The sequence below is a fragment of the Canis lupus genome, chromosome 33 (genome assembly GCF_048164855.1).
Source record: "Canis lupus baileyi chromosome 33, mCanLup2.hap1, whole genome shotgun sequence".
NCBI classification, from domain to species: domain Eukaryota; kingdom Metazoa; phylum Chordata; class Mammalia; order Carnivora; family Canidae; genus Canis; species Canis lupus.
This window is the reverse complement of record NC_132870.1, coordinates 2,933,730-2,960,081: the sequence shown is the minus strand read 5'-3', so window position 1 is coordinate 2,960,081 and position 26,352 is coordinate 2,933,730. Positions and strand designations below refer to the sequence as shown.

General features: G+C 40.8%; 1 protein-coding gene across 1 annotated transcript in view; it reads right to left on the bottom strand.

Moving 5' to 3' along the window:
• FRAS1 (Fraser extracellular matrix complex subunit 1) overlaps positions 1 to 26,352 on the bottom strand; it is a 435,467-nt gene that overhangs the window by 76,626 nt on the left and 332,489 nt on the right. Inside the window, exons 39-49 of the mRNA XM_072810116.1 lie at positions 21,288 to 21,436; positions 20,946 to 21,108; positions 19,230 to 19,365; positions 15,527 to 15,717; positions 14,385 to 14,538; positions 12,947 to 13,210; positions 10,742 to 10,930; positions 9,257 to 9,376; positions 8,803 to 8,982; positions 480 to 604; positions 58 to 198 (exon numbers count right to left, since the gene is read on the bottom strand). Coding sequence (XP_072666217.1) covers positions 58 to 198; positions 480 to 604; positions 8,803 to 8,982; positions 9,257 to 9,376; positions 10,742 to 10,930; positions 12,947 to 13,210; positions 14,385 to 14,538; positions 15,527 to 15,717; positions 19,230 to 19,365; positions 20,946 to 21,108; positions 21,288 to 21,436 — 1,812 coding nt within the window. The remainder of the gene's footprint in view (positions 1 to 57; positions 199 to 479; positions 605 to 8,802; positions 8,983 to 9,256; positions 9,377 to 10,741; positions 10,931 to 12,946; positions 13,211 to 14,384; positions 14,539 to 15,526; positions 15,718 to 19,229; positions 19,366 to 20,945; positions 21,109 to 21,287; positions 21,437 to 26,352) is intronic.

The following is a 26,352-nucleotide window of genomic DNA, read 5'->3' as shown; positions in this document are numbered from 1 at the left end:
CACAAAGCAACAGATCAGCCTCTCATTCAGCCCGAGAACCCAGGGGAATGCTCTTACCTCTGTGTCTGCATCCACCGCCTTGAGCTCAAACTCTGTGATGGTCTTCCTCACACCCTCCTGTACCCGCATCCCCAAGCTCTGGACGACAGGCAGTGAATCATCCACGGGGCGAATGGTGATATGGAAAGTCTGAGTCACCTAAATGGCAGAAAGTGCAGGTGGGACACCTGTCCCCAGCACCCACCCAAGTAGAAGGTAGGTGCTGCTTTTCCTTTCACCCATTCCTGGCATGACTGACTGACCAGGAATCCAAAGTGGTTTCCCTCTGGAAAGAGCCCCAGGGGCTGTCAGAAGCCACCACTATCCTTGGTTAAGAGCAGGGCAAAATGAAGCTTGCATAACTGCTTTGCACACTCCATTCAAAGAAGACTGTATTGAATCAGTACCTGTTCACTGAGGGAATGGAGTGCCTTGCCTACCTCACTGCTTCCATCTGAGAGTGTAAAGCTGAAGGCATCTGAATGTTTCTCGGTTTCACTGGAATGGATATACTGAATGTTTTGTGAAATCAGGTCAGCTTGAGTAAAGGAACGAATCTGGATACCTAGCAAAAGGGGAAGAGAGAACCAGAAAAAGGATGTCAAAATGCTAGCCATACTTCTAACGCTAGAGAAATGCCACACTGTCACCAGAGTCCTTTGTTTAACTCTTACAGCATTTATGCCCTTCTCTTTGAGACCTTGTGTCAGAGTCGTTTGTGTATTTTTTTTCCCCTACAACAGCATATGTTCTGTGAGAGCACATGTTAACTTAATTATCTAGCTTCTGCTTTGTGCCAAGCCAAAAGCAAGTGCTCAATTAATGTTCCTCTCCTATCTCTGAGGGTTTATGGATACAGGTCAAATCTGCGAAAGGTAGGGTCATGGCCTTGGTCTCCAAACTCCTCTCTCTTAAGTTTTATACTCCTCCATAGCCTCATAGTCCTTTCTGAAAACCTGCCCTATTTTTAAATATTGTGTGATGGTCTCGCTTTTGAACACTGGAGTCATAGGGCTTGGCTACACATAAGCTTTTTTTCTGTGATTGGTGAGCCTGGCATCCATGATTTCATTGGTATTCTTCAAGGTTCCTTTCCAACTCTCTGGTCTATGATTTTCTAGCTTCTCATATACCACTTTAGCCAGGCTGGCAGTGACAAAACTTACTGCATGACTTTGGGGTTGTGGCATCATTCTATCTCAACTCTTAAATGACCTAAAAAACCAGTATCCTTTAATAACATGATATAAATGAAGCACATTAATTTTTTTCAGACTTGTTTTAAAACTAAAAAAAAAAAAAAACCCTAAAGTTATTTTAGATAGTCAACACATCCCACAAATAACATCTTATGTTTTTAAACGTCGTACAATATTTAGTAGAACAGCCCAGATTTCTTGCTTCTATCTTAGAGCTCATCCTCTGATGCCAGCCAAGACTGAAACAAAACCCTATCTTTTAGTCCCTCAGCACAAATACCCTCTTTCTGATTCTCAGTGTTGGGGTATTAATCCATCACATCTAGTCCTTTGGTTTGGTCCTGAAATTCAATTGCTGCTTCCTGGGATTTATTATTTATCATTGTTAATCCTGGCAAAACCAGTTTGGCTTTTCAGTAAAAAACAAAAACAAAAGAAAAACAAAACAAAAAAAACAAAGAGATTCTACTTTGACTTTTACATTTAATGGTGACATCCATATTACTGCTCTATCTTTATAAAAATAAATTAACCTACATGGTTTACATTTCCAACTCTCTTTAGCATTTGAGATTTGTTACCTAGATACAACAGCCTCCTGGCTACTGGGGCATTATTATCATTTTTTTTTTGATGAGGCATTTTAGATTTCTGTGCTTGGTACATCAGCTGTTGACAGGCAAAAAATGTAGCCTCCTGTCTTATCGCTTTGTCTTGTGGCTCTAGACAGAAATCCATACCATTCTTTAGAAATTTAATAACTTCAGGCCAGCTGCACTGACAAATTTAACCATCTCTCTCTCTGCTGTGAATCCATCCTCACAGCTCATGGGGAAATACTTGTCCAGATACTCACAATCAACTGGTTACCTAATTCACTGGTCCCTTTATATGAGTCTTTAGTCTGAGAGTAATTAAGAAAGGTGATAGATTTTACCTTCTTGGAAAAAAAAAGGTTTGGAATAGATTTTTTTTAACATTTCTTATTGAGAGGAAATTGACATATAATAAATTGCACATATTTAAAGTATACAATTTTATAGGCTTTGGCACACCCATGAAACGATCACTTTAACCAAAATACTAAACATGTCCATCACTCTAAAAGTTTCCTGACACTCTATAATCCTTCCATTCTTCCCTTTTTTTGTCCCCTACCCTATCCCAAAGAAACAATTGTTTTTTGTAACAATAGACTACCTGGATTTTTTTCTATTTTTTTCATAATTAGAATCATAGAATATATACTATTTTATGCATGGTTTCTTTCACTTAGCATAATTATTTGGGACTCATCCATATTACAGATGTATCAATAGTTTATTATTTTTTACTGCTGAGTAGTATTCTATTGTATGGATATATCATAGTTTCTCCATTCACCTGTTAATGGACATTTAGGTTATTTCTAGTTTTCTGCTGTTGCAAATAATGCTGCTATGATCATTTGTACACAAGTCTTGGTATAGGCATATATTTTTATTCTTCTTGGGTAAATCTCTTAGAGTGGAATGTTGGGAATATATGTTAGGTACCTGCTTAATTGCCAAACCAAGTGGATTTTTAATATATTTTATATGTTTATATTTTATATTTCCACTAGCAGCACATGAGAGCTCTAGGCTTGATCTTAATAAGCCACTCCAATCTAGCAAACATTGAACACCTACCATGTGCAGAACTCTGTTTCGGGCTTGCTTATATATATTAAGTTTTATCCTTTAACAATTCTGGGAGGTGAAGGTTGGCATATTACTTCCATTTTTCTAGATTATGACACGAGTAAAATTAGAAAAGCAGTGTGACCCACCCAAGGTCTCAGACAGCCAGTAAGAGGGCAATCGTGGGGCTGGAACTCAAGGTTGTCTAACTTCAAAGTTTATGCTTGCTAGGAATACTTTTTGTACAACTCATCAACCTTTTCAGGGTAGGCAAGGAGCCTCTTGAATTTTACCATTATGCTTTAATTTTTTTTCAATATAAAAGTAATACATGTCCATTAAAGAAAATGTGAAAAACAACAGAAAAGTAGTAAGGAATCACAAAAGCCATTCATGGATCTACTCCTGAAATATCATCATTATATTTTTAATGGAATCATTTCTTCTAGAATACTTTTTTGGCTATAATATTTTTCCCATCAGAAATACTGATTTAAAAAAAAAAAAAGAAATACTGATTTTGATGGGGTATTTAATATTACTTAAGTGATGTCCTCCTCACTTAGTGCCAGAGGGTAACAAGGTGCAGCTAGAACATAAGCTTCAAGAGGACAGGATTTTTGTTGTTTCTTCTCTACTGCACACCTAAAATAGTGCCTGGCACATAACAGGTACTCAAAACATGCTTGGTGGGCAGCCCCGGTGGCTCAGCGGTTTAGCGCTGCCTTCAGCCCAGGGCCTGATCCTGGAGACCGGGGATCGGGTCCCCGCGTCGGGCTCCCTGCATGGAGCCTGCTGCTCCCTCTGCCTGTGTCTCTGTCTCTCTGTGTCTCTCATGAATAAATAATAAAATAAAATCTTTAACAACAACAACAACAACAACAAAACCACGGTTGGTGAATGAATTCAGTTCATCCACTATAATCACTACCTAAGAGGTCATACTGAGTGCAGATTTTCCATCTCTATACACTTTAAAAAATTCTAGCTTTTGCTAATTGGGTATTGGAAGGCTTAAGCTACTCACCAGCAAGGTGGTTTTCCTAACAATATATTGTCCTTACTGACTGTCATAGCAGGTAGTTACTGTTTGAAATATCTTGAAGGAGTTTAATCCCATCAAAGGTGTTTTCAGTTACCAACCTGCAGGCTCAACTATACATCTGGCAGCATTACAGAGACCCACATTAACCCTGTCAGTTTTTCCAATTCCCCTGGAAGGCCAGCACATTAGATAAAGTTCAGTCTGGGTGAGGGAAGTGTGCAGGAATAAAGCATCTTTGAAGAAACTGCCTTCCTAACAGGATGTTGGGTGATTGCCTTGGCCTTCCTGCTTTCTGCAGAGCCGTAGATGGCACCATGCCTGCTGCCAGGCTGTGGGGGACTCTCAGCTTTTCCTCCAAGCCTCCTGATAGGGAATGAATTGTGCTCTGCTGCCACCCCATCCCTCGCCCCCAATTCATATGCTGAAGTATTAACCCTCAGTACCTCACAGTGTGACCTCACTTGGAAACAGGATCACTGCATAAGAAAGTAGTTAAGATGTAGTCATTAGAGTAGGCTCTAATCCAATCTAATTAATGTCCTTATAAAAGGGGAAAGTTTGTCACAGATACACACATACATGGAGCACACCGTGCTATGACAGCCATCTCTATAAAGTCAAGGAGAGAGGCCAGGGACAGATTCTCCCGCACAGCCCTCAGAGGGAATCTCAACCCTGCTGACACCATGATCTTGGACTTCCAGCCCCAGATCTGTGAGAAAATCCATTTCCTTGGATAAGTTGCTCAGTCTCATATATCCCTGCTCTTGGGAGAACCCAAAGTAAAGCAGTGGGAGCATCCTTTTTGGCTGGTGTCACAATCCTGAGAAAGGCAGACAGAAAGGAAACCAAGGAATACCTCTGCTAAAGCATCATCTCTGGGAAGTCTTTCCTGACTCACGCCCACACCTCTCAGATAGACCCCACTGTGTTGTGCAGTGGTGACTCCCACCATCCTGACATGTTGCTATCTCAGCTAAGGAAACACATTTGCACATGTTTGTTGACATGTGCCCCACTTCCAAAACAAATCTTCTGCAGCAGCTACTCAGGGAATGTTTGGTGAAGGTGAGGACCACTTCTGTGCTAGAGATTGCTCTACTTCTTCCTGACTTTAAAAAACACAACCTCCGACTGGTAGCTAAGTAATTGGATGCCCAAGGAGGGTCTACAATTCTCAGCCACTTCACAGCTTTGTCTGACTACTCTCTTGCCACTGGGATGTGATCAAAATTGCTATGTGTTCTTCCAGTAATACTCCTACAATAGAAGTGGACGTAGGTTTCCCTGGCCTTTGTCCCTTATTGCTGGCTGGGGAATGACAGCAATTACAGAAGTCACCTTGGACCATAGATGGGAGCCTCATGCTGAGGATCACTGAGCTACTTTCGGCCATCTGGGGCCACCTGCCTCTGGATTTTTCTGTGAGAGAAAATGAACTTCTTGTTTCAGGCGCTGCAATTTGGGATCTCTTTGTTTCAGAAGCTTAGCTTCGATCTTAATAATATAACTCCTTACTCTGATTTCACAAGAAAAAAAGGGTCTTCAGGGCCCTGACATGAGGATGTGACCCCTTAACCATGAAAAGGGCACACCCAGGGCCCAGGCTCTCCTGCTACTCTCCCTACAGGCCGCAGGCTCTCAACTGTCTTCTGCACAGTTTGCATAGGCATATGGCTCCTTGTACCTCCTCAGGGGAAGAAAATAGATCTTCAAACCTTTTCTGTGTATCTAAAAACAACAATCAGTTACGATCCACTGACCAAGACAGACAATAAGAGAATGAATCCACTTCAGAGTTAACCGGGCAGAGGATATGTGCAAGCGCTAGTGGAAACTGATCATTCAAGAGGCAAAATCAGTCCCATAATAGCTCTGTGCCTGCATAAGACACTGGCCTAGAAGTTTGCTTTGCTCTTTTTGGAGAGCACAGACCAGCCCACCCCGGCTCCTGGTAGCCCCATCCTCACTGAAGCAAAGGGATGACGTGCGGGTGCTTCTCTCTCAGCTGTGCCAGCTGCCTTAAGAGAGAAATGCAAGATATCAACCTGCATTTCCCCTGAAGGGACATTTTTCACATCTAAAAAGATTCATGAAAATATTCTCACTTAGGGCAGACAGAGAAGGCGAGAATTCTGGCAAAATGCAACAGAAAGGACACAGAATAGAGTTGGAGGTACAGCAGGGGCAGGGCATCCCTGCTCCATTAGCAGTGGGGGTGGGGAGCAACAGTAAAGGGGAGAGGACTGGATCCTCAGATCTGGGTCATTGAGAGTTACTAGAAACAGGTGGACCGAGAAAAACTGGTGCAGGTGTGAGTTAAGCGGGTAAGAGAAGTTAAGCCCAGTGGAGAAGGCAGGCGAAGGTAGTATCCCAGGGGGGAAAGGGAGCCCTCCCTCTATTTTTGGAGGGTGCCTTCCCAAGATAAGGGAGAAACGTGATCACCCAGGAGTCTCTCTCCCTAAGCAGCACCGGCTCTGTCTTGGCAGCCAGAGTTTAAGCCCAGTGAAGGCTGACACTGTAACAACAGAAAAGGAGTAACTGAAGCAGCCTCACACTGAACTCTAAACACAGCCCACGGTCAAAGAAGAGTGAGGGCTGGGATTTGCCAGCAGCTAGGCAACTGTGCTGTGCATGAGGCTCCACACTCTGAAAGTCCTGATAGCCTGGATGCAACTGTCCAACACAGCAGCCAAGAGTCTGCCCTTTCGTCTTAGGAGAGACACAATCAGCAACCTGACCGAACTCTGGCAGAAGCAATTAGCTCATGAATTAGTTATCGAGTATCTCATGCAGCCAAGGTCTTAGGAGTGCTGATCTGCATTCTTCCCCAGGAACTTCAAGACAAAAGGGCAGGTCATTAGCTCCATTTGCATTAGGGATTTTGGTCAATGTCTCCATTTTCCCCCACACGCTTGCACCAAACACTCACAAGACTTCCCCAGGGATCCCTGGGTGGCTCAGCGGTTTAGCGCCTGCCTTTGGCCCAGGGCGTGATCCTGGAGTCCCGGGATTGAGTCCTGCATCGGGATCCTGGCATGGAGCCTGCTTCTTCCTCTGTCTATGTCTCTGCCTCTCTCTCTCTCTGTGTCTCTCATGAATAAATAAATAAAATCTTGAAAAAAAAAAAAAGACTCCCCCCTCTCTTCCATCACCATCACCTAGTCCGCCTCCCCCTCTGCCAGACCACCCTCCACCTCTCCAAGCTCACCTTCCCATAGATCTTCCCTCTTATTCACCCTGCCACAGACATAGTCTTGCTGCCCCTGGAATGGAATGTTCCAGGCTGATCCCACCTCAGGATGTTTACACTCACTGATCCCTCTGTCTGGAATGCCCTTTCCTTATAACATCAGTTGGCTCCCTCATTCTCCTCAGACCCGTTGCTAAATGCCATCTTAAATTAGGGAGTTCTTCCCTTACCCCCTTGGTCCCTGCACCCTGGAATGCTCTTATTTCTCCCCTAAAAGACTCATAACCAATGATATATATTTGCTTCCTATGTGCTTATGGTCTGACTCCCTATATTAGAGAGTGAGCAGAATCAGGGTAAGCATGTTCCCTCTTTTGTTAACCCCCTGGTTGAATGAATGAAGGATCTGCAACTTGAAATCCTGAGGAAACTAGTGACAATCTGAATCTCCTAAATCTGCAAACCATCGCTCCCTCTATGATGTACAAAACAAAGACAACTCTACCTTCAGACTGTTAATTCAGCAAATATCTTCAGTGCCTCAATCCATTCAGCTGCCAAGTTCTATAGGTTCTGCCCTGAAATTCATTCCTCCCTCCCTCCGCCTCACTCTTCCACCAATTATTGTTTATGGAATACAGTTTACCAGATGCCAGGTATGATCTCTTACATGGTTCTCATCTTCCTCTTCCCACTTCACTCCTTGGATGAAGCCTCACTGCCTATTACTGGGGCAAATGTGAGACTTCCGACCCATGCTCACTGCCTCCTCTCTTTCTTTCAATCCATCTGGTGGACACTAGATGCATGTCACTTTCCTTCCCTGCTCAGAATTCTGCAGTGCCTACCCATCACCTATTGAATTACATAGGGATTATGTATCTTGGCTTTGAAGACCCTCCATAAAATCTCAATCTACCCATGAGCCATATCAGCCCCTATTTTCAGAATATATGCTATAGCTCAACTGACTCACTCATTATTCTTTGAATATGCACACATGCTATTCCCATCTCTGAAAAAAAAAAAAAAAACACCATTTCTGTCTGCCCAAACTCTGCCTTCTAAGGGCACATTTAAATGCCACCTCTGTGAACCTTCCTGCCCACTGCAGCTTCTCCCATTTTTGAACTTTTATGACACCTGGTTTATACAGTTCTTAAAAAACCTGCCATATTCTTCTCTAATATATGATTATATGCAGAAGTTCCTTATCTCATCCAATAGAGCACACTAGGGGTGAGAATGGGATCTCCTTCATCTTTTCCCCGCACCCACCCCCACCAGCAGCAGCTAAACTAAAATTTTGCCCAATGCATATGCTCACTTGCGATTCCCTGAATTACATTTTTAAACACAGCACATCATACCGTGCCAGGTGGTCAGACATTAGAAGAACGTGGTAGAGTGTTGGCCCTAAAGGAATTGACAATCCAATTATGGAGAAGCATTTTATGCTTACATAAAATTTCAATTATTTAGTTTTCAGCAAGGAATTATTGCGCATCTACTGTTTGCCAAACACAAGGCAGTATATAATGGTCAAGATAAGTAATGCAAAAAAATAAATACTAATCAAGGCAGATTCTATGTGAGTGTGGCTTACCCCCAACACTTTCTAAATTCCAACTTTTGGTTTGATGAAGCGGGTGATGATAGGCTTACCTGGTGATGCTGCATGTTCCAGGTGGCCCAGCTCGGGCTGTCTAGTGATTCTATAGATTAATTCTGTAGGCTTGCTCTCCTGGTCAGTGGCAGAGAGCTCCAGAGTGGTGATTTTCTCCACTGAGTTCTCATCCAAGATTAACCCTTTGTTGGTGGTGATGATTGGTGGGGAGGTGTCTTCTGAAAATATCAGAAATGTGATTTGAAAGAGGATCCTTTCTGCCACCCTTCTTCAATTCTGGGCCTGGTGCCCAGGAGTAAAACCAGAATAATCCTTAGGCCTGTCATTCAGAGAGTGTACCAAAGAGCTAGAGCTTCACACAACAGAGGGGATAGGATTCCAGATTCCCATGTAGCTGAGTAAAGGAAAGACTCCAGCCTCAAGGTAAGCACAGGGTACACTATATAATTTCAGCCCTATTGTAATATTTTTAGAAACCCAATGACCCCTTACCTAAAACACTGATGGAAAATGACTGGCCAATCAGTGTGTTGCCTTCTCCATCAACCACATCAAATTTAAAAGCAAAGCTCCCACCAGATTCTCCTTTCCTGTGGCTGTATTCTACTTGGCCTGTAAAAAAAGGACAAGATCAAGATTCACTACTAGTCCTTTCTGGCCTTATTTCTGAAGTGGCAGATGGGAATCTGAACACCTTCCTCACTTTGACATTGCTTTAAACATTTTTAATCCAGAGTTTACAATCCCTCCCTTTCTCCTCCCCACTACTGACTTCCTCATAATCAAAAACACTCTCATGATAAAATCATCCCAAATAGCACTGCATATGGTTGAGGCTCAGGTTTTGTGAAAGACTCTACGGAAGTCTTAGGAGTAACCACATGGAAAATGTGCAGCAATGGCACCCACATTATTGGCTATATACCCATGTCATAGGGCCAGGGACATGGAGCTGTGGTCCCGTATTTTCCCAGAGCTCATCATTCCCATTTCCCAGCGTAGCTTTCAGTCATTTTTGAGAGAACACTGAATATAACCAAGCAGCAAATTAAACAACTCTTCACAGAAGTCAAAAGGATCCAAAGGGAGAAGTGTAAAATCTTATATTTTTGTTCAGCCACAACATCACTTCCAGGTACCTCGCAATGTAAATATAGCCAGACATCTGGGAAGAGGTACTTGGTCTCATCTTTACAAGAGACACTGAGGCAAGGAATAATTAATGAATTACTATCCCTTTGTCTATTCCACCCCCTTTGGAAAAGCACAGACAGGTTCAGGAGAATCTAGCTGCTACCCATTTTGAGTGTTAGTGCATGGAAAAGACCCTTATTTCTGCTCCTCGGGGGCTTATTTCCACTTCTAAATGGAATTGCACATCATCTCGTGACCTTGGGTTACTTTTTCTCCCCCATTATGTAACTTTTTTTCCCTTTCTTACCCCTGAAAGAACTGTAACTACATAGCATTTAACATTTATGCTTTTACATTACATCAGCATTTCCTGGAGGAGGGATGAGCTATGTAATCTCCCCCAGGCAGCTCCGATTTATGCCCTTCCATTTTGCTTAGTTCATTAACTCGTGCTCTTTGGGGGAGCTAAAAAGAGATATAAATTGTTCACCTCAGGCAGGCATAATTTTCACCTTAATCCATCCCAATTCATTTCTTTTCCCTTTTCTCTATCACACACGCTTTTTAGCATCATAGCAAGTCAAAATGATTTTTTTTCCCTCTGTAATGGCCCCAAATTTCATCAATGCTATGCCAAAGCACGAACACTTCTTGGCCAAGAAGGATAGTTTTTTAAACAAAAAAAATTGAGGAGAAAGAAAGAATAAATGAAACTATAACTCAGCTCTTTTTCAAAACAAAGAGTGCAGTTTACTGCCATAAGCTATGAGGCATTTAACTCCCATTTACTACTGTGGGTGGACTTTATAGAAGTCTGGGCAGGCAGAAGAGAGCTTAGCTGACCTTGGCTCACGTCAGCCTGGGTAAAACTCCGGACGGGGCCTTTAACGGAGATTTGCTCCAGGTTGTCACGCTTTACCATCTGCAGGCGCCCTGCTCCAGGATCTTCCCTCATGATGTACATCACCTGGTGGTCATCTGAATCAGTGTCTGTCACTCTCAAATGCTGTTCTGTGATGCGTGCTACAGACCCTGGAAGAGAGTGGGGGGGAGTAGGTCATTGCCCATCTTGTCTCTGAATAGGATGTCAAGTGATTTTAAGAGACTAAGTGATCACACATTACACATGGCCTGGGTTTCAGTGAATACTGGGTGCTTGCCCTTCTCGGTTTCCAGCTGCATAAATTTTAATTTCCCTACATGAAACCATCCCAACTTTTCATTTTGTTAATCCTCTCTTGAATTTATATCTGAGCCCTTTTCTCTGCTGATCCATTTTCACTCTCCCTATGCACACTCTACTCCTGTGGCCTATTAGTTACCCCTTCCTAGATCTATGTAGTAATTCCTAGATCTTTGGTGAGACCTGCTTAGACCTAACTTATTTACTGTCTTAAGGTTCACTAAGTCATAAGCAACAGCTCTACATAAACTTACAAATATATCTTGTTGTCTTCTCAAACCAAATAGTTAAAATCAGTGTTTACAGGATTACAAAACAGGGAGCTCTGAGTGCTGGACCCTGTAAGTTTATGCAGGTGTTGGGGATGGAGGCAAGCCACTGGCAACCAGCAAACACCTCTTCTCGGAGCTTGCCCCTTGCTTTCCCATCCAGCTATTTTCTCACATTAAAAAATAGTACGTTCTGATAAAATGGGTGCTAGTCATTCATGTGTAGTACATTCTGGTGTTCGGCTGGGCCTGGGCATACTGTGTGTTCTTGTTGGGTGATGCCAACAATGCAAGGCCTAATTATGCTTTCCCCAGGCCATTCTCAGCCAGGAGCACTTAGGGATAAGGTGATATCTTCCTCCGGAACAAAGACCAGTCTTGCTTATTGTTACTATAACAGGGGAGTTTCCCAAACTCAGTGTTCCTCTTCTGTAATGCATCCCATTGCATGGGAAGGCATCCATCAGGGCCTTCTGTGCCACCCCCACCAGACTTGGAGTGCAGAGGGAAACAATGCAAACTTACTGATGGCAATGCTGCCAGTTGTGCTGTAACAGAGTATTTTTGTTTCCGACCAAGGAGTCTCATGTCTTCTATCATAGGCTAACTTACTGGCTTGTAAATATGGTAAAGTTAAATCTCAGATTTAATTATTGGGACTTTTGGGAATCTCCAAATTTTCAAATACCATTATGGTATATATTTTTCATTACAAAATACATGTGACAGTAAGAGTAGATAAATAAATAGGACCAAGTGGGATGCAGATGTTTTGCTGGGCAAAAGGCCCACTCCCCAATTAAGTAACTCCCTACTGCAAATTGACTTTAAGATTGACACTTGTTGCAGGTCCTTCAGTGATGCTTACACGTAGGCAAACTTGCAAATGTTATACCTAGGATACTGTATTTAGTGAATCTTAATTATTTTTATAATCTCTTTTAGTGTATGATAGCTTCCCAATTGTCCCCCATGCCTCCTTCCCACGTTTTTTTTTTTGTTTGTTTTTTAAAATAAATATCTTAAAAATTCTGTTGGATTTCTTTTGTTGTTATGGTTTTGTGTTTTTTGTTTTTCTGTGGGGTTGGCTGGGCAATGACCATGTTCTAAGAATCCTGATCCTATGAGTAGCTGGATAAATTAAGGTTTTGAGGACCCTGGAAGTACTACACACTCTTCTCAAATTCACAGACATGGGCATCTGGTCCAAAGAATTTAAGAGATTTATATTAGTCACTCACAGTTCTTAGTGTCCTTAAAATAATAGCTCTTGGGGCACCTGGGAGGCTCAGTGGTTAAGTGTTTGCCTTTGGCTCAGGTCGTGATCCAGGGTCCTGGGATGGAGTCCTGCATCGGGCTCCCCACAAGGAGCCCGCTTCTTCTCCCTCTGCCCATGTTTCTGCCTCTCTCTCTGGGTCTCTCATGAATAAATAAATAAAATCTTTGAAAACAAAAACAACACAATAGCTCTCCCCACCTCCAGTCTAAGTTCTGAATGCCTATTTCAATATCCTCCCACAGAGCTAACATGTACACTGACCAAGAGAAATAAGGACAGAGGGACCATAGCCACTCTCTTCTATTCCTGTGTGATACCTGCTGAGAGCCGTAGGCCTTGGTTTATAGCCAAGAGGGGGGTGCCACTTGTAGGCAGCTCTATGTATATCTCCATCCTCCCTGTGTCCATGTGGAGGCCATCCGTGAGGGAGAACTGGAACTCATCCACTGCCACTCCAGGACCACCAGGCATGTACCCGACCAGCCCCGCCAGGATGTCCTGGTAGGTGAAGGAGGAGCCCTGAGTCAAAACCCTCCCATTCTCCAGAGGCTCAGAAGCAGTTTGCCTCCAGAGCAGATGGCCTGAGGGAGAAAGTAAAGAAAAAGAATCAATAGTAGAATAAATATGGCACCAAAACATTGCCTGATTTTTGTCAATTAGCATGAGCCTGGGTTAAATGTACAACACCTCGGAGGCTCTTGGTGACACACACATAAATGATCAACAACTCAGAATTTTCTATGGAAGCACAGGGTGCTGCCCTGTAGGCTCATTCACAAGTAAAGAAGATAAAATCTAACCTTTCCTATTCAAAAATCTCTTAAGGAGACATAATGAATGTGGTGATATAGTGGCTTAGAAATCAAATCTCCCACCTTGAATTCAACCTCACTGCATTATCTAAAGCTTACTTTCCCCAACTGCAAAGTGAAAATAGCACTCTTCTCTTGCTGCCTTTCTTCTAGGGCATCTAGGATGGGGGAAAGGATTGTGTTTTAAATTCCCTTTTAAATTCAGAAAGACACTAGACATCTTTGTGTTGAGGCATATTTTTCTGTTTTCAAGGGTTGTATCATGATGGGACAGGTAAAGTGTTTCATTAAAGAAAGTGAAAGTGAAGGAAGGGAAAATAAAATGCAATGACCAACAGAATTTTCCATTAACCTTCATCAACAGTAACAACTTCATCTTTAAAAGACCAAGGATGTTATGACACACTAAGATACCACCTGGGAGATGAAAGTTCCAGAGCTCTGGCTAATACCAGAGGAATGGTACTTAGATAAAGGATTCCCAAGGTGGTTTTTACCTCTGGTTTAATCAGGAAAAGTGCCTTTTTTGCAAAAGGATCAAGCTCATAAAGATATCTAGCACACCTCTAACCTGAAGTGAACACCTTGTGCAATTAATAACAAGGCTTCCATGTTGTTCCTTGCATGAGATGGCCCAGGATTATCAAGCAATGAAGCTTACTCTGAGAACAGGACTCTAAACCTATTCTGCCTTAGGTTATAGAGGAAAACAAGAAAACAGCTGAAATTCAACTTCAGCGACACCAATTACCTAGGATTCAGGCTTTCAGAGCAACTGGTGACCCCAAAGAATATTGGCTAGCTATAAATTTGGTTCTACCTTGATGCAAAGAATGGACTACGTTCAAGCCAAGTATAGGAATAATCAACAGAAATCTGTGTTTATTCCAAAAACCCATCCAGCACCTCAATTAAAAAGCTTGCCATAGCAGTTGTGTCCTACCGTGGTCAGGTTTTTTCGTCAATACAAAAACCAGCTCATTATCTGGAGTGTCCAGGTCTTGCAGGCTCAAAGAAGAATTGCTTATCACCACTCCTGAGCTTAGCTGTACACCGAGGGGCTGCAAGGTCATCCTGGGAGGCTCATCGTTCTTCCTCTGATTAAAGTTAAAATGTCAGGTCTCACACAGATGTGGGTTTAAGAAGAAAGAAAATGCACCTTATGCAGCAAAAGTAACATTATCACACCAACTTTCACTATCAAAATTGTACTTAATGGGTCACCATCTTTAATTCCCCAGCAAAATACCTCACTTGAAAGTAGAGCAAGTCACACAAGCAAAATGTCCCCTTGAAAAGAAACTGATGTTCTACAGAAATCTTGAAGATATTTTCCACAGGTTACAATGATCATGTTTTTCAATAAAAAACATGGATATGTGGTTAGAGAAGTATGAGTATATTTTGGGGATAAAAGAGCACATTATTTGATATCACAACTGTCTTAGAAAACCCCAAGAATATCACAGTACTATAGAGGAGGACACAATATTTAAATGTGTGGGTTTCTAAAGCTGTCTCCCTGACCCTGTGTCAGCACCCCATACCCTCTCTGAAGGGTGCTGAGGGTATTTTCCCAGGGCGGAAGGTATTCCAGTCTGAGTTTTATCTTTTATCTCTCTCTCCCTGCATTGGTGGAGCAAGCTATCTAGTTGCTCAAATGAGAATAAATACAGCATCAAGGAACATATTTTTTTGATGTTACAATTTAACAAATAAACGTATTAAAATGTAAGAAAAGGCAAGTATGCATGTAGAATTACATACAATAATTTCAGGGAAAAATAGGCATTTGTTAGTTCCATCTAAATATGAGGCTAACAGAGTTTCTCTGTCTGACCCGCACAAACTGTTTTCCTACAGAATGAACACATTATACCCTGAAGTGGATATTCAGATTTCCACATCAGATCATCCCAAATGCCAGCCTTAATTCTACAAGTTTCCTAACGGTCCACATTATATTTTTAAATTGATCTCTAAAACTGAAGGTCAAATGCAATCTTGTTTTTGAGTTCATATAAAGTGATCTAATGGTGGGATATTGTTGTCAAAAGCCCACTTTTCCAACCTCAAAGTCTTTACCTCAATGGTGATATTGATGCTGTGGATTTCTGAGCGACTATTTCCATCACTTACATAAAAACTAAAAATGTCATGGGTGGGCTCAATGCTTTCATGAACACTCTGAAAGTAGTAAATGTAGTTTTCCAGGACATCTTGAATAGAGAATGATGCCTCTAGGTCACTTGTAGTTCCAGGGCCAAAATGATCACCTGCATCAACATCAAGAGAGAACTTTTACCTTCATCCTTCAATTCCTTCTTACTAGGCTGAACTAGAAAACATGACAGCATTATCAGCAAAAGATAAAAGCACACGAGAGGATAAAAATGGAGAAGGGAAAGAACACAAGACTAGAAATGGACGACTTGTGGTTAAATCTGTTTACTGTTTAAATCAGTTAAAACTGTTAGTTTCCCCACTATTCCTCATCCACACTTGGTAATACCTGCCCTGCTGTTTCCATAGGGAATCAAATGAGATAATATACATGAAAGCACTCAGAATGTTATTTTATATAGCAAGAATAAAAAAAAGAATCAGTGGTTGTTTTGTTAGAAATCTGTGATAAAGTAAGTCCTCACAAATGCAAGGATTCTCTGCCTTAAGCTTTGGTCAATTTCAGAGCCTCTCTGCCTAGCACATCCTGCAAGAGGAAGCCTCCTTCTCCATGTAAAAAAAGATTAACCATATACCTTTTTATCTAAGAAATATCTCATTAAGTATGTTTTCATTTGACCTCGGTTCCTTAAGGAAACCTCCCCATGGGTCAGTGCTCAGCACCTGGGACGGTACACCAGCGCTACTGAGATGCTTCAGGACCATTCACAGCTCAGGTGCCATTCAAGCACTGAGATGTACCATTCAGGTACCATTCAAAGCTCCAGAGATAGAGCTAGTCTGGTTAACTCATCTTTCCATCCCAACCCAACCAAGCACTGGAGAAGGCCAAGGAGAAGAGTAAACATTGTCTAAAGGATGGATGGCTTGTCTCTTCCTTGGTCTGAGTCTCTAATTGATTGATTTTAAATGGTTACCACATTTTCTTCTAAAGAAAGGAGAAAAAGCAACCCCTGTGTCTTTAAACATCCCCTGGATACATAGCAACAAAGAAAAGTGTATATAGGGTATGTGAAAGCAACCAGGCTTTCTCTTTTTCTCTTCCATGGCCCGTTGCAAAGATCAGGTCATAAATCAAAAGGCTATTGACTTCCTGAATTGTAGACAGTGTCATTTTTTACTAACCTTCCAACAGAAAGACTAGGACTGAGAAATTTTTATTTATAATTTGAAGTAAGAATACAGGACAATTGTTTTTTCTTCAATAGCATGAATTTTCTTAGATTTTACCCGTCAGATTTGGTTCCTCTTGATACCAGAAGCATGGAGGAATCTGAGTGACATGTGATCTGACAATCTCTAGCACACACAGTTCGGTGTTTCCAGAAGGAAGTGCTGTAATTCCTTCAAATTTTTATTTTCCCTTTACATTGCTTACTATAAATATGAGAAATGTGGCTTTTTTATTTGGGTCCGAAAGAGCCCAAGTAAACTAAATGATGCCTAAAAATATACTGAAATAGAGAAATGACTTATTTTCTGTCATTGGGAAACAAGGCATTCAACAAGTCAATCTGTCACTGAAGCTTTAAGCACCAGCCTTCCAGGTTTTAAAATTGCACCTTCTATTTTTTCACGTAAATCATTCTCATTAATGTGCTTCCTTGCCTTCTTAAGCAGAATATACTGTGGGCAAATTAAATAGTTCCTGAAGCATGCAGGCTATCATTATGAACATCTATTACTGCGTAGGGCTGGAACACGGTGATACATGCCCTCAAGGTAATCAAGGTGGGTCTGTTCTGTTTGTGCTAGGACTAAATGAATGTAGAGTCCATGCTGTTAGATTTTATACCTAACAATATAATTATTCTGTTTCTTCCGGTTTTGCTGGTAAGATGTTAAAGCTGCTTCTTGTAATATTTTTAGAAAGGCGTCATGCTGATCTGCTGGATTCTGAATCTAGCTAGTTTCATATACACGAAACAGACTTGGTGCTGAACACCCATGGAGCAGAGGCTGGAGTTCTTAAATTGTCTTGGGATAATTACTTGCACCTCCCTGCCCCTAGTCCCCTGAACATCTCTTCCTTACTTCCAGGCTCAGACTAATATACAGCAGTGGTGGTTCTCCAAATGTGGTCCTCGGGCCAGCGGTGGTGGCACCGCCTACGAGCTGGGGGTGGGGGTGGGGGAATGCAAATGCACAGGCCTCACCTAGCCTCCGTATACAGGAACTCTGGAGTTGCTGCTCAAGGAATCGTTTTCCCAAGCCCTCCAGGTGAGTCTTACACATTCAAGTTTGAGCATCACTTTTAGAGAGCTAGAGCTTCCAGAAATTTGACTTCTAGACCAGGGAAATACTCCTCTGCATGCATTCCAGGGTAACATCAAATCACATCAGGAAGGCTTAAAAAGAAACCATCTGAAGAGAAGTGTAGGGTGGGGGCCAGCTACCCTTTCATGACTTCCCACTTTTGCCCATGCTCTTCCCTCTGCCCACAGTGAGACTCTCACTAACCCTTCAAACTGCAACACAAATGTCCTCTCCTCAGCCTTTCCTGCCTTCTCAGGCAAAATTGTTTTGCCCTATGTAATTTTTTCAGGGTTTGCCCCTTCCCTGTCCTAGCATTTTTTATTTATCGTGATTTATTAGTCTTCCGACCTGTCTCCCATTCTGGGCAGGAGCTGTGTCTTGACACCCTTTGTCTCTAGCGCAAACATTTGTTGAGATAAATCTGATTCAGCAATAAAGAAATCTGAGTGCACTCAATGAAAGGCAAGATGAGGGAAAGGACTCGAGAGTTTCTGGAGGAAAACATGGCCCCTGCTAAATGAATTTCTGGTGACCAGGCTCAGATCCCAGGCAGCAAGCTGGCCAGACACCTTCAGTCAAGCGCCTCTCTGCGGGAGCTGCTAGCTGCACACCAATTAGAGCCCAGCGCTGGCACTCAGGGATTTCACTGAGGAGGCAGCATCACAGTAACCTGCCAGGAGCTGTCTCAACTGCCAGTCACCATGGTCTCAGGGGGCCAGTGGACAGGACAGGCCTTCTCACCTCTCCTTCCCTGTGATAACCAGCAAGGGCAGTGGGGGTCCAGGCAGATGGTGCAGGGGGGAGGGATGTGGAGGAGAGGGTCACAGACAGGAAGGCAAGCATTTCAATTCATGTCATATCCTTCGAAGGAGCTGAGCCATTAGCTGTGGCTCACAGCTAATAAAGGACAGGCATTTTTATTTCCTTGACACTCGTTTCTGAGTGCAATCCATAAGCCCTGCCTTCCCCATTGCTGGCACTCCCCATCCCCTACCCTGCTCTATTTTTTCTCATAGCACTGATTTATCTCCTAATACCTTACACAATCTTCTCGTTTATTAGGCTTCTTATCTGTCTACCATCACCAGGATCTAAGGCAACGTGAAGGCCGGGGTTTCTATTTGTTCTGTTGACTGATATATCCCCAGTGCCTAAAAAAATGCGTGGGACACAGACAATGTTCTGTAGATTTTTGAGTGAATGAAACCTCCCTTCTTCTCATTTCTTTGAAATGGAATCATTTCTCTTTAGTCCTCCGCATCAAAGTTTCCCTGGAGGTAGTTTCTTCCCCCGCCCCTCCCCTCTTGCCAGGTCCGGAACAATTCTATAGCAAAGCTACTGCTGGTACCTGTTCCCATGTTCTCAATGCAGCCATATTTGGGCAGAGCGCTTAGCTTAATGATGGCATCTCCCTGGAGGTTGTCCTGATCATCAGCAGCAAAGAAATGGTGAAATGAGAGTGGGGCTCTCCCTCCCTCGTCAACCTAAGAAAGAAAAGATTGTACAGTCCTTGGGCGGTTTTGCACAGAACTGCAGTAAAAGAAGTGAATTAAAAAGTGCTGCCTGGGGTGACCTTCCAGCACCAATTCCACTCCTCTGAGGAGACAGATCCTCTACAGAGGAGATGAAGGATGTGCATGCTGCTGCTCTGAGAGGCAATCTTTCAGTGCCTCTCAAAGCTACATTCAGACACTAAGACTTCTGTGTCTCCCTTCAAAGTTGTGCTTCCTTCAATGATGGATCTGGTTATAAAGCAGCTCTGGCCCATTCTAATCACCCACCTCAGCACAGATGCTGTGGATGGTCGCCTTTATTCACTATCAACATTCAAAAGCCTGCAGCTCTAGGACGATCCATCCAAGTCCTCCCTAGGATACTGTGAGGGTGACTGTCCTATAGATGCTCCCACCCAGGATGAAGGTCCCACTTCTCCTCTTATAGTATATATTGATAGGTGTGCAGGAAGGAAGGGATCACCGTACCTGAAAGCTAGTGCTTATTTTAATATCGAAGGAGGGAAATAAATCAGTCTCAGTAAAAGCAGTTGCTTGAGCTAACTTTTTCCTTTAGGGCTCTGCTGTGTATGCTAACTCTGCAACCTGATCCCAGTGGTTTTTGCTGGCCTGCTGGACATGACCAAGCCATTTCACTCTGAACAATTCTTGGCCAAATGCAGGAAGATCGACAAGGTACAAAGTGGAAGGTCACTCTGACTCTGGGAATGGAGGAGGTCTAAATGGGTTCCCCAAGGTATGGAATACCAAAACCATTTGGAAACAACTCAGTTTTATGGATTTTCAGTTGCTTGACAAACCCAGAAAATCTCCTAAGTGTTTAGCATTGTGTATGTACGTAGAACAGGACAAGGAAATTGAATTAACTTGTAAGGAATCCCTATCATATGTTGGTACATACTGGGGGCTTTTAAATGGTATTTTGATAATATCAGAGCAATCCTTTGGGTAACAGGAGTAGTTATATTTTAAAGATGAGGAAATTGAGGCTAAGAAAGATTGTATCATTGGTCCAGGGTCACTCAGCTAGTAAGTAACAGAACCAGCACTTGAACTCAGGTCTGGTAACCTTATAATCAGGATATATCATATGCCCCCACCCTCACCACCCCCAAGGAACTGTAAATAATATTTAAATAAGTATTGACTTAAGAAGTGATTTGGGGACATTGTCTATATCCCCATATTTTAGTTCTTGCAAACATTAGATTTTTAACTCCTAAAAGATATATTCCATTTATAATTTAACTCCCACTACTACACACACCTAGTGTAGTATAAAAATACTATACACATCTAGCATTTATGTCTAGCATATAAATATTTTTGACTAAATAACGTAAATATATTTATTTGACCTTCTGCATATATTTTTTCTCATACTTTTTGAAAAACTCATGATTGAAAACCATGAATATCTTAGACCCTATTGCCTAGAAACTTTAGAGGAAGAACCTGGCAGCCGATTTGGGTAGAAATCCTATATTTACATCAGTACAGACTCCAGCTCTCCATAGTACTCGCTGTTCATTGATCTGAGGATTGTTTACCGTGATAAGGTCAGCAAAAGCAATGACTGGAGGTGGATTCTCAACAGGAGTGATCATGATGGTAAACGTCTGATTGTCTAGATGGTTGTGGTCCGTATCGGAGACAGAGAAATGGAAGCCATCAGTAACCAGATTACCATCAGTCTCATACACAGCTGAGTACCTACACAGGTGAGGACAAGAATCAAATGAATGAGCTACATGACAGGCCAGATAAAATGGCTGCATCTTTGTTTAGAAATGGGGCAGTATAATCTTTCAAGGGAGCTACTGGTTAGTTGCTTAAATATTTTAATATAATTTGTTAAAAATTCTGTCAAGTAATATAAAGCGGTTATATACCTAATTTTCTGGTTGTTGATGTCTTCCATTGTGAAATTGGAAACCTCTGAGAGTTCTTCTACCTCCGGTCCTGACATTCTTAAGAGAGCACCATACATGGGCAGAGAACTTAACTGAATCCAGATCTCTGGGTCGGGGGAAGAATCATCCTAATCAGGCAAATATGAGGTAAGACATTATACACATTTGTAGGAATAGTTAAAGATCATGGTTGCTTCCTTCTCAGCCAGCTGAAAAAGTCTCTTTCCCTCTGTAATAAAGCAACACCATTTCAAAGTGCATGAAAATCCCATTCTTTATTCTTCATAAACTATCTCTTAGATTGGGCACCTGGGTGGCTCAGTGGTTGAGCATCTGCCTTTGGCTCACATCGTGATCCTGGGGTCCTGGGATCAAGTCCCACATTGGGCTCCCCGCATGGAGCCTACTTCTCCCTCTGGCTATGTCTCTGCCTCTCTCTGTGTGTCTCTCATGAATAAATAAATAATCTTTAGAAAATATCTCTTTAATAATGTCTTCCTTCAAGAGTATCTCAATAGTGAGGACATTTACTTTAGGTATGGAGCATAAAACAAAGAGATACCCTATTGTTATCATCAGAGCCACACAGGGTTTCATTTTCATTACACGAATCTAGCGAAGGACAAAACATGGTCAGAGATATAAGTCATCTTCCTATAAACACAGTTGTAGGCTTCTTTTTGAGTTTCAAAGGATGGTTTGCTTTTTAGAAACAAATAAGTTTCCATTACAACATATAATACAATGATAAAGAAAATTCTGTGAAACAGAAAGAAGGAAAGTGATTTAGCTTTAAGTAATACTCAACATGTTAAAACTTTTAGTTTAACAGAAGAACTTAGGAAATCTTACGGATTTCATTCCATCAGGATGGAACCTGCAGATGCTCAACCCCGAAGACAACAATCTTAACAAAGACAATTTCTTTTCCTTCCACATTGCTTATTGAAAAATAAATTGACTTTCTGTGCTTCTACATGGACGATACTTGTATGTCTTAATGGATTATTTCCTCTCTCTTTAAAGGTGTTGTGGAAATATCTAGGAGGCCAACATCTTCTTGAGAGTTTCTCCAAGTCATTCATCTTTTAGAGCAGTTGGCTGTAAACAGAGGGGCACTTTGCACTTTACCAGAGCAACAACAAAAATAAATATTGCATGGCCAAGTGTACTTTGAAATGCAAATTTTCATAGCTATGTTGTACAGCTGGTTTAAGTATGGATCGGGAATGTGCTCAGGATACCTGGTGATCTGGGGTGGAGGGTACTAGTCAGATCTTGTTTCTTACCCCTAGGAGCATTTTTAAATAGACAAGTCAGAGCCTTAATGCAAGGTCACAGAATTTTCCCTATTTCCTCATATCACCTGACACTAGTAAGGAAGGAAGCTCAAATTCATCAAAGCTGCAAAATCTCTGAAAGTTTCCCCTAAATGTGTACTTTAAAAGTTTTTCTATTTTCCACATGGGTTATCAAATACAATATGCAGACTTGCAAAAGACTACTTCCTAATATTATTGTGAGTACCTTCTGAGACAGAATTTTTAAAAGACAGCTAAGAGTTCTAAGGTATTATCTTTTGAAATGGTGATAAGCTACAAGGACAGAGCTCCTGGCTCTTGATTAGAATGAATAGCTTCAAAATTCCACATTGGCAAATTTGGCAAAGAAATGCTTATCTCATGTCAGGTACATTTATTTTAATGTTTCAAGTCTCAAATGACTGCTGGGTTTGAAAAAGCATGGAATCAGCAAGGTTTTTTTCTTCTGAAAATGCTCTCATAACTTAAGAAAATAATTAGTAATTAATTATTTTTATAATTAAGGAAAATTACTACTTTGGCATATCTAAGATATTGTGGATGCAAAAAAACTTATAAGAAGGTAGACTTTGTTCTCAAGTAATCCTCCAACCTTCTTACTCCTTTTGTATCAATTCATTATTCATTTTTTTTATTACTTATACATCTACTGATGCACCATTCAACACAAGGACTACAACACCGATAATTAATATTTATGTGTGTGTCCCTCCTTTGTCCTGTCCTTGGGCCTATCATTACCTTGGATCTTGTTTCTCATTTCCTTGAATTTCTTGATATTATTTGATATATTGCTACAAAGTGTTTTTAGTTGTTTAATTTTTTATTTTTGCTTTTTTAAAAGCTTATGAAAAGAGAGTTGGACTTTACTCTTGTGGGACTTACTTTCCTTTATACTCAATAGTAGACTGCTAAGATCCATCAATATCATTGTACACAGCAACAGTTCATCTGTTTCGAGTGTTTTCTAATATTCCATAGAGTAAGTCGATCACAGGTTATATTATCCCATTGATGGGCATTTGTCTCGTTTCAATATTTTTGCTATTATAAATACAATTGCTATGAATTTTCTTGGGCATATCCTTTAGTGTACGTATGAAAGTTTCTTTTGGATAGGACTCTAGGAGTGGAATGGTTAGGGTATATGATCACTCATCCTCACAAGACAATGCCAAATTCTTTCCTAAAGTGGTTTATTCCTGTTGATATTTGGTATTTTCAGACTTAAATTTCTGTCATTTGAATTGGTATGATATGGCATGTAGTCTTTTTTACTTTCCTTGATGTCTAAAGAAGTAATTATCTCCTTTTACATTTATTGGTTCCTCTGGGTTCCTCTTCTGAAATTCCTACTAATGTCTCTTGTTCATTCTTTTACTAGGTTATCTTTCTCTTTTTGATCTGCAGACTTTTAAAAATATCTTGTTATTTTTGGTTACATGTATTGTAAAGATCTGTTTCCAATCTGTAACTAGTCGGTTTTCTGTATTTCTCATGTTTAGGGAATATAAATTTAATTTTAATAAAGTTAAGTTTATCAATCTTTTCTTTATAGTTAGTGCCTTTTATTTCTGGTTTAAAAAAATTCTTCCCTTTACCCATATCTAAAAATATTTATCTACATCATACAAAGAGTTACAAAATTTTAGTGCTTGATTTGCCTGAAGTTTTAATCTCTGTACAGTGTGAGGGAGCACTACAAGTTCTTTTTTTATCTATATGAATAATCATTTTGCCTAGATCTATTTTTTAAATATTTCCTACTGTTTCCACTGATCTGGCTCACTATATCTGTTTTATAATATAGTCCCATGTGTCAATCTGCTTCTGGACTCTGTAATATATTCCTGTGCTATACTGCTTTAAATAGTGCAGGTTTATAATAAATCCTGATATTTGATAGGACAAGCCCCTGCCCTCATATCATTCTTTTTTATTTATTTTTTTTTTTTATTTATTTTTTTTTTTTTATATCATTCTTTTTTAGAATGTTGGCCCTTCATTCTTTTTTTTAAATTATTTATTTATTCATGAGAGACACAGAGAGAAGCAGAATCATAGGCAGAGGGAGAAGCAGGCTTGCCACAGGGAGGCCGATATAGGACTTGATCCCAGGATCCAGGGATCATGACTTGAGCCAAAGGCAGACGCTCAACCACTGAGCCACCCAGGTGCCCCGGCCCTTCATTTTTTATTGTAGAATCAGCTTAACAAGATCCATAATAAGTACACCGGGCTTTTGACTGAAACTCAATTTAATGGAAAGATCAGTTTGCAGGAATGTTGATATTTTTTTGACACTAAATCTTCCTATTCATGCGTATGGCATGTCTCATCATTTACTGGATGTTTTAAAAAAATATTTGTCAATTAAGTGTTACAACTTTCCCTGTAGAAGTACAGTCTAGTTTTTGTTAGATTTAGTCCAACAGACATGATTTTTATAATGCGATTATAAGTGGTATCATCTTTTTAGTTACACTTATTAGGTATGTTTTGCTTATGTTTAGCAATGTTACTGATTTGTTGATCTATCTGACCCCTTGGTAAATTCTCCTTTTATTTCTAATACTTTGTCAAGAGGTTCTTTTGGCTTTTCTTTAGTTGGGCACTGTAACAATTTTCCCTAGAAATTACACATCTTTGTTACATTTATTCCTAGATACCTGTTATGTGATGTTGACAGAGATGGTATTATATTTTGAACTATTGTATTTTTGGCTAGTGCACAGAAATGCTGTTAGCTTTTAAAAATTAATCTTATGTAATCCTCCCCACATTACAGATGAGAAAACTGAGCCCTAGAGAGTTAAGTACTCTGCCAGGGGTTACTATGCTAATAAGTGGTGAGCCTGCCTTACGATGCATCCATTCTAACTACAAAACATTCCTCCACTACTTGTTTACCTGCAGTGCAGAGCAAACTGTACAGGAAACCACCATTCAGAAGCAAATCACAGAGTCCTATTTTTGCCTTTTGTATCTCTTGACATCATGTCACCCTCTTGGAGTTAATGATACTCTAATTAAAAACAGGCTCACCTGTCCCTATCCTTTGATATTCTGTTCCATTTATGATCAGCATTTCATATAGCTTTTCCAACCTTTCTGGGTGTTCACTAACTAGGCATATCTGGAAAAATTTTCCCCATGACACTAAGCACAGAATTCTTCTACAACCCTCAGAGAAAGTTACTATATAACTTAGCTAAGTCTTTAAAATATGCTAAGCGTTCAGAGGCTAGAATAGTCCTTTTGGAGTCTTTCTTCTCTGGTGGATAAATTCACATTCAATCAATTTCTGAAAATACGTGTTCAGTTGCCAATGGGCTTGTGTTTTGATATGCAGCTTATAATATGCACTTAATGAGCAGGAACTGCTCCTAGAGAGCTATTTTGGCCTGTCAAATATTTTTCAGGCCTTGGTGATCTATTGATTAAATCTGTATTCATACATTTTTATGAATTCATGAGTTTCATAAGATTCAAAAGACCATAACCTATGGTAAAAATCACCTGTCAACTAAAAAAACAAAACAAAACAAAATCAAAACTGTTCTGAAACCATACTAGACCCATGAGAAGAATCAGGGTGGAATGCAGTTTCCCATAATTTAGGAAAAGATAATTTGAGGGGAAAATGTGTGCTAAAACAGTTGATGCAATTGTTCCCTGGCCAATGCTTTATGTTACATGCTATTATCCAGGACGAGATTTTA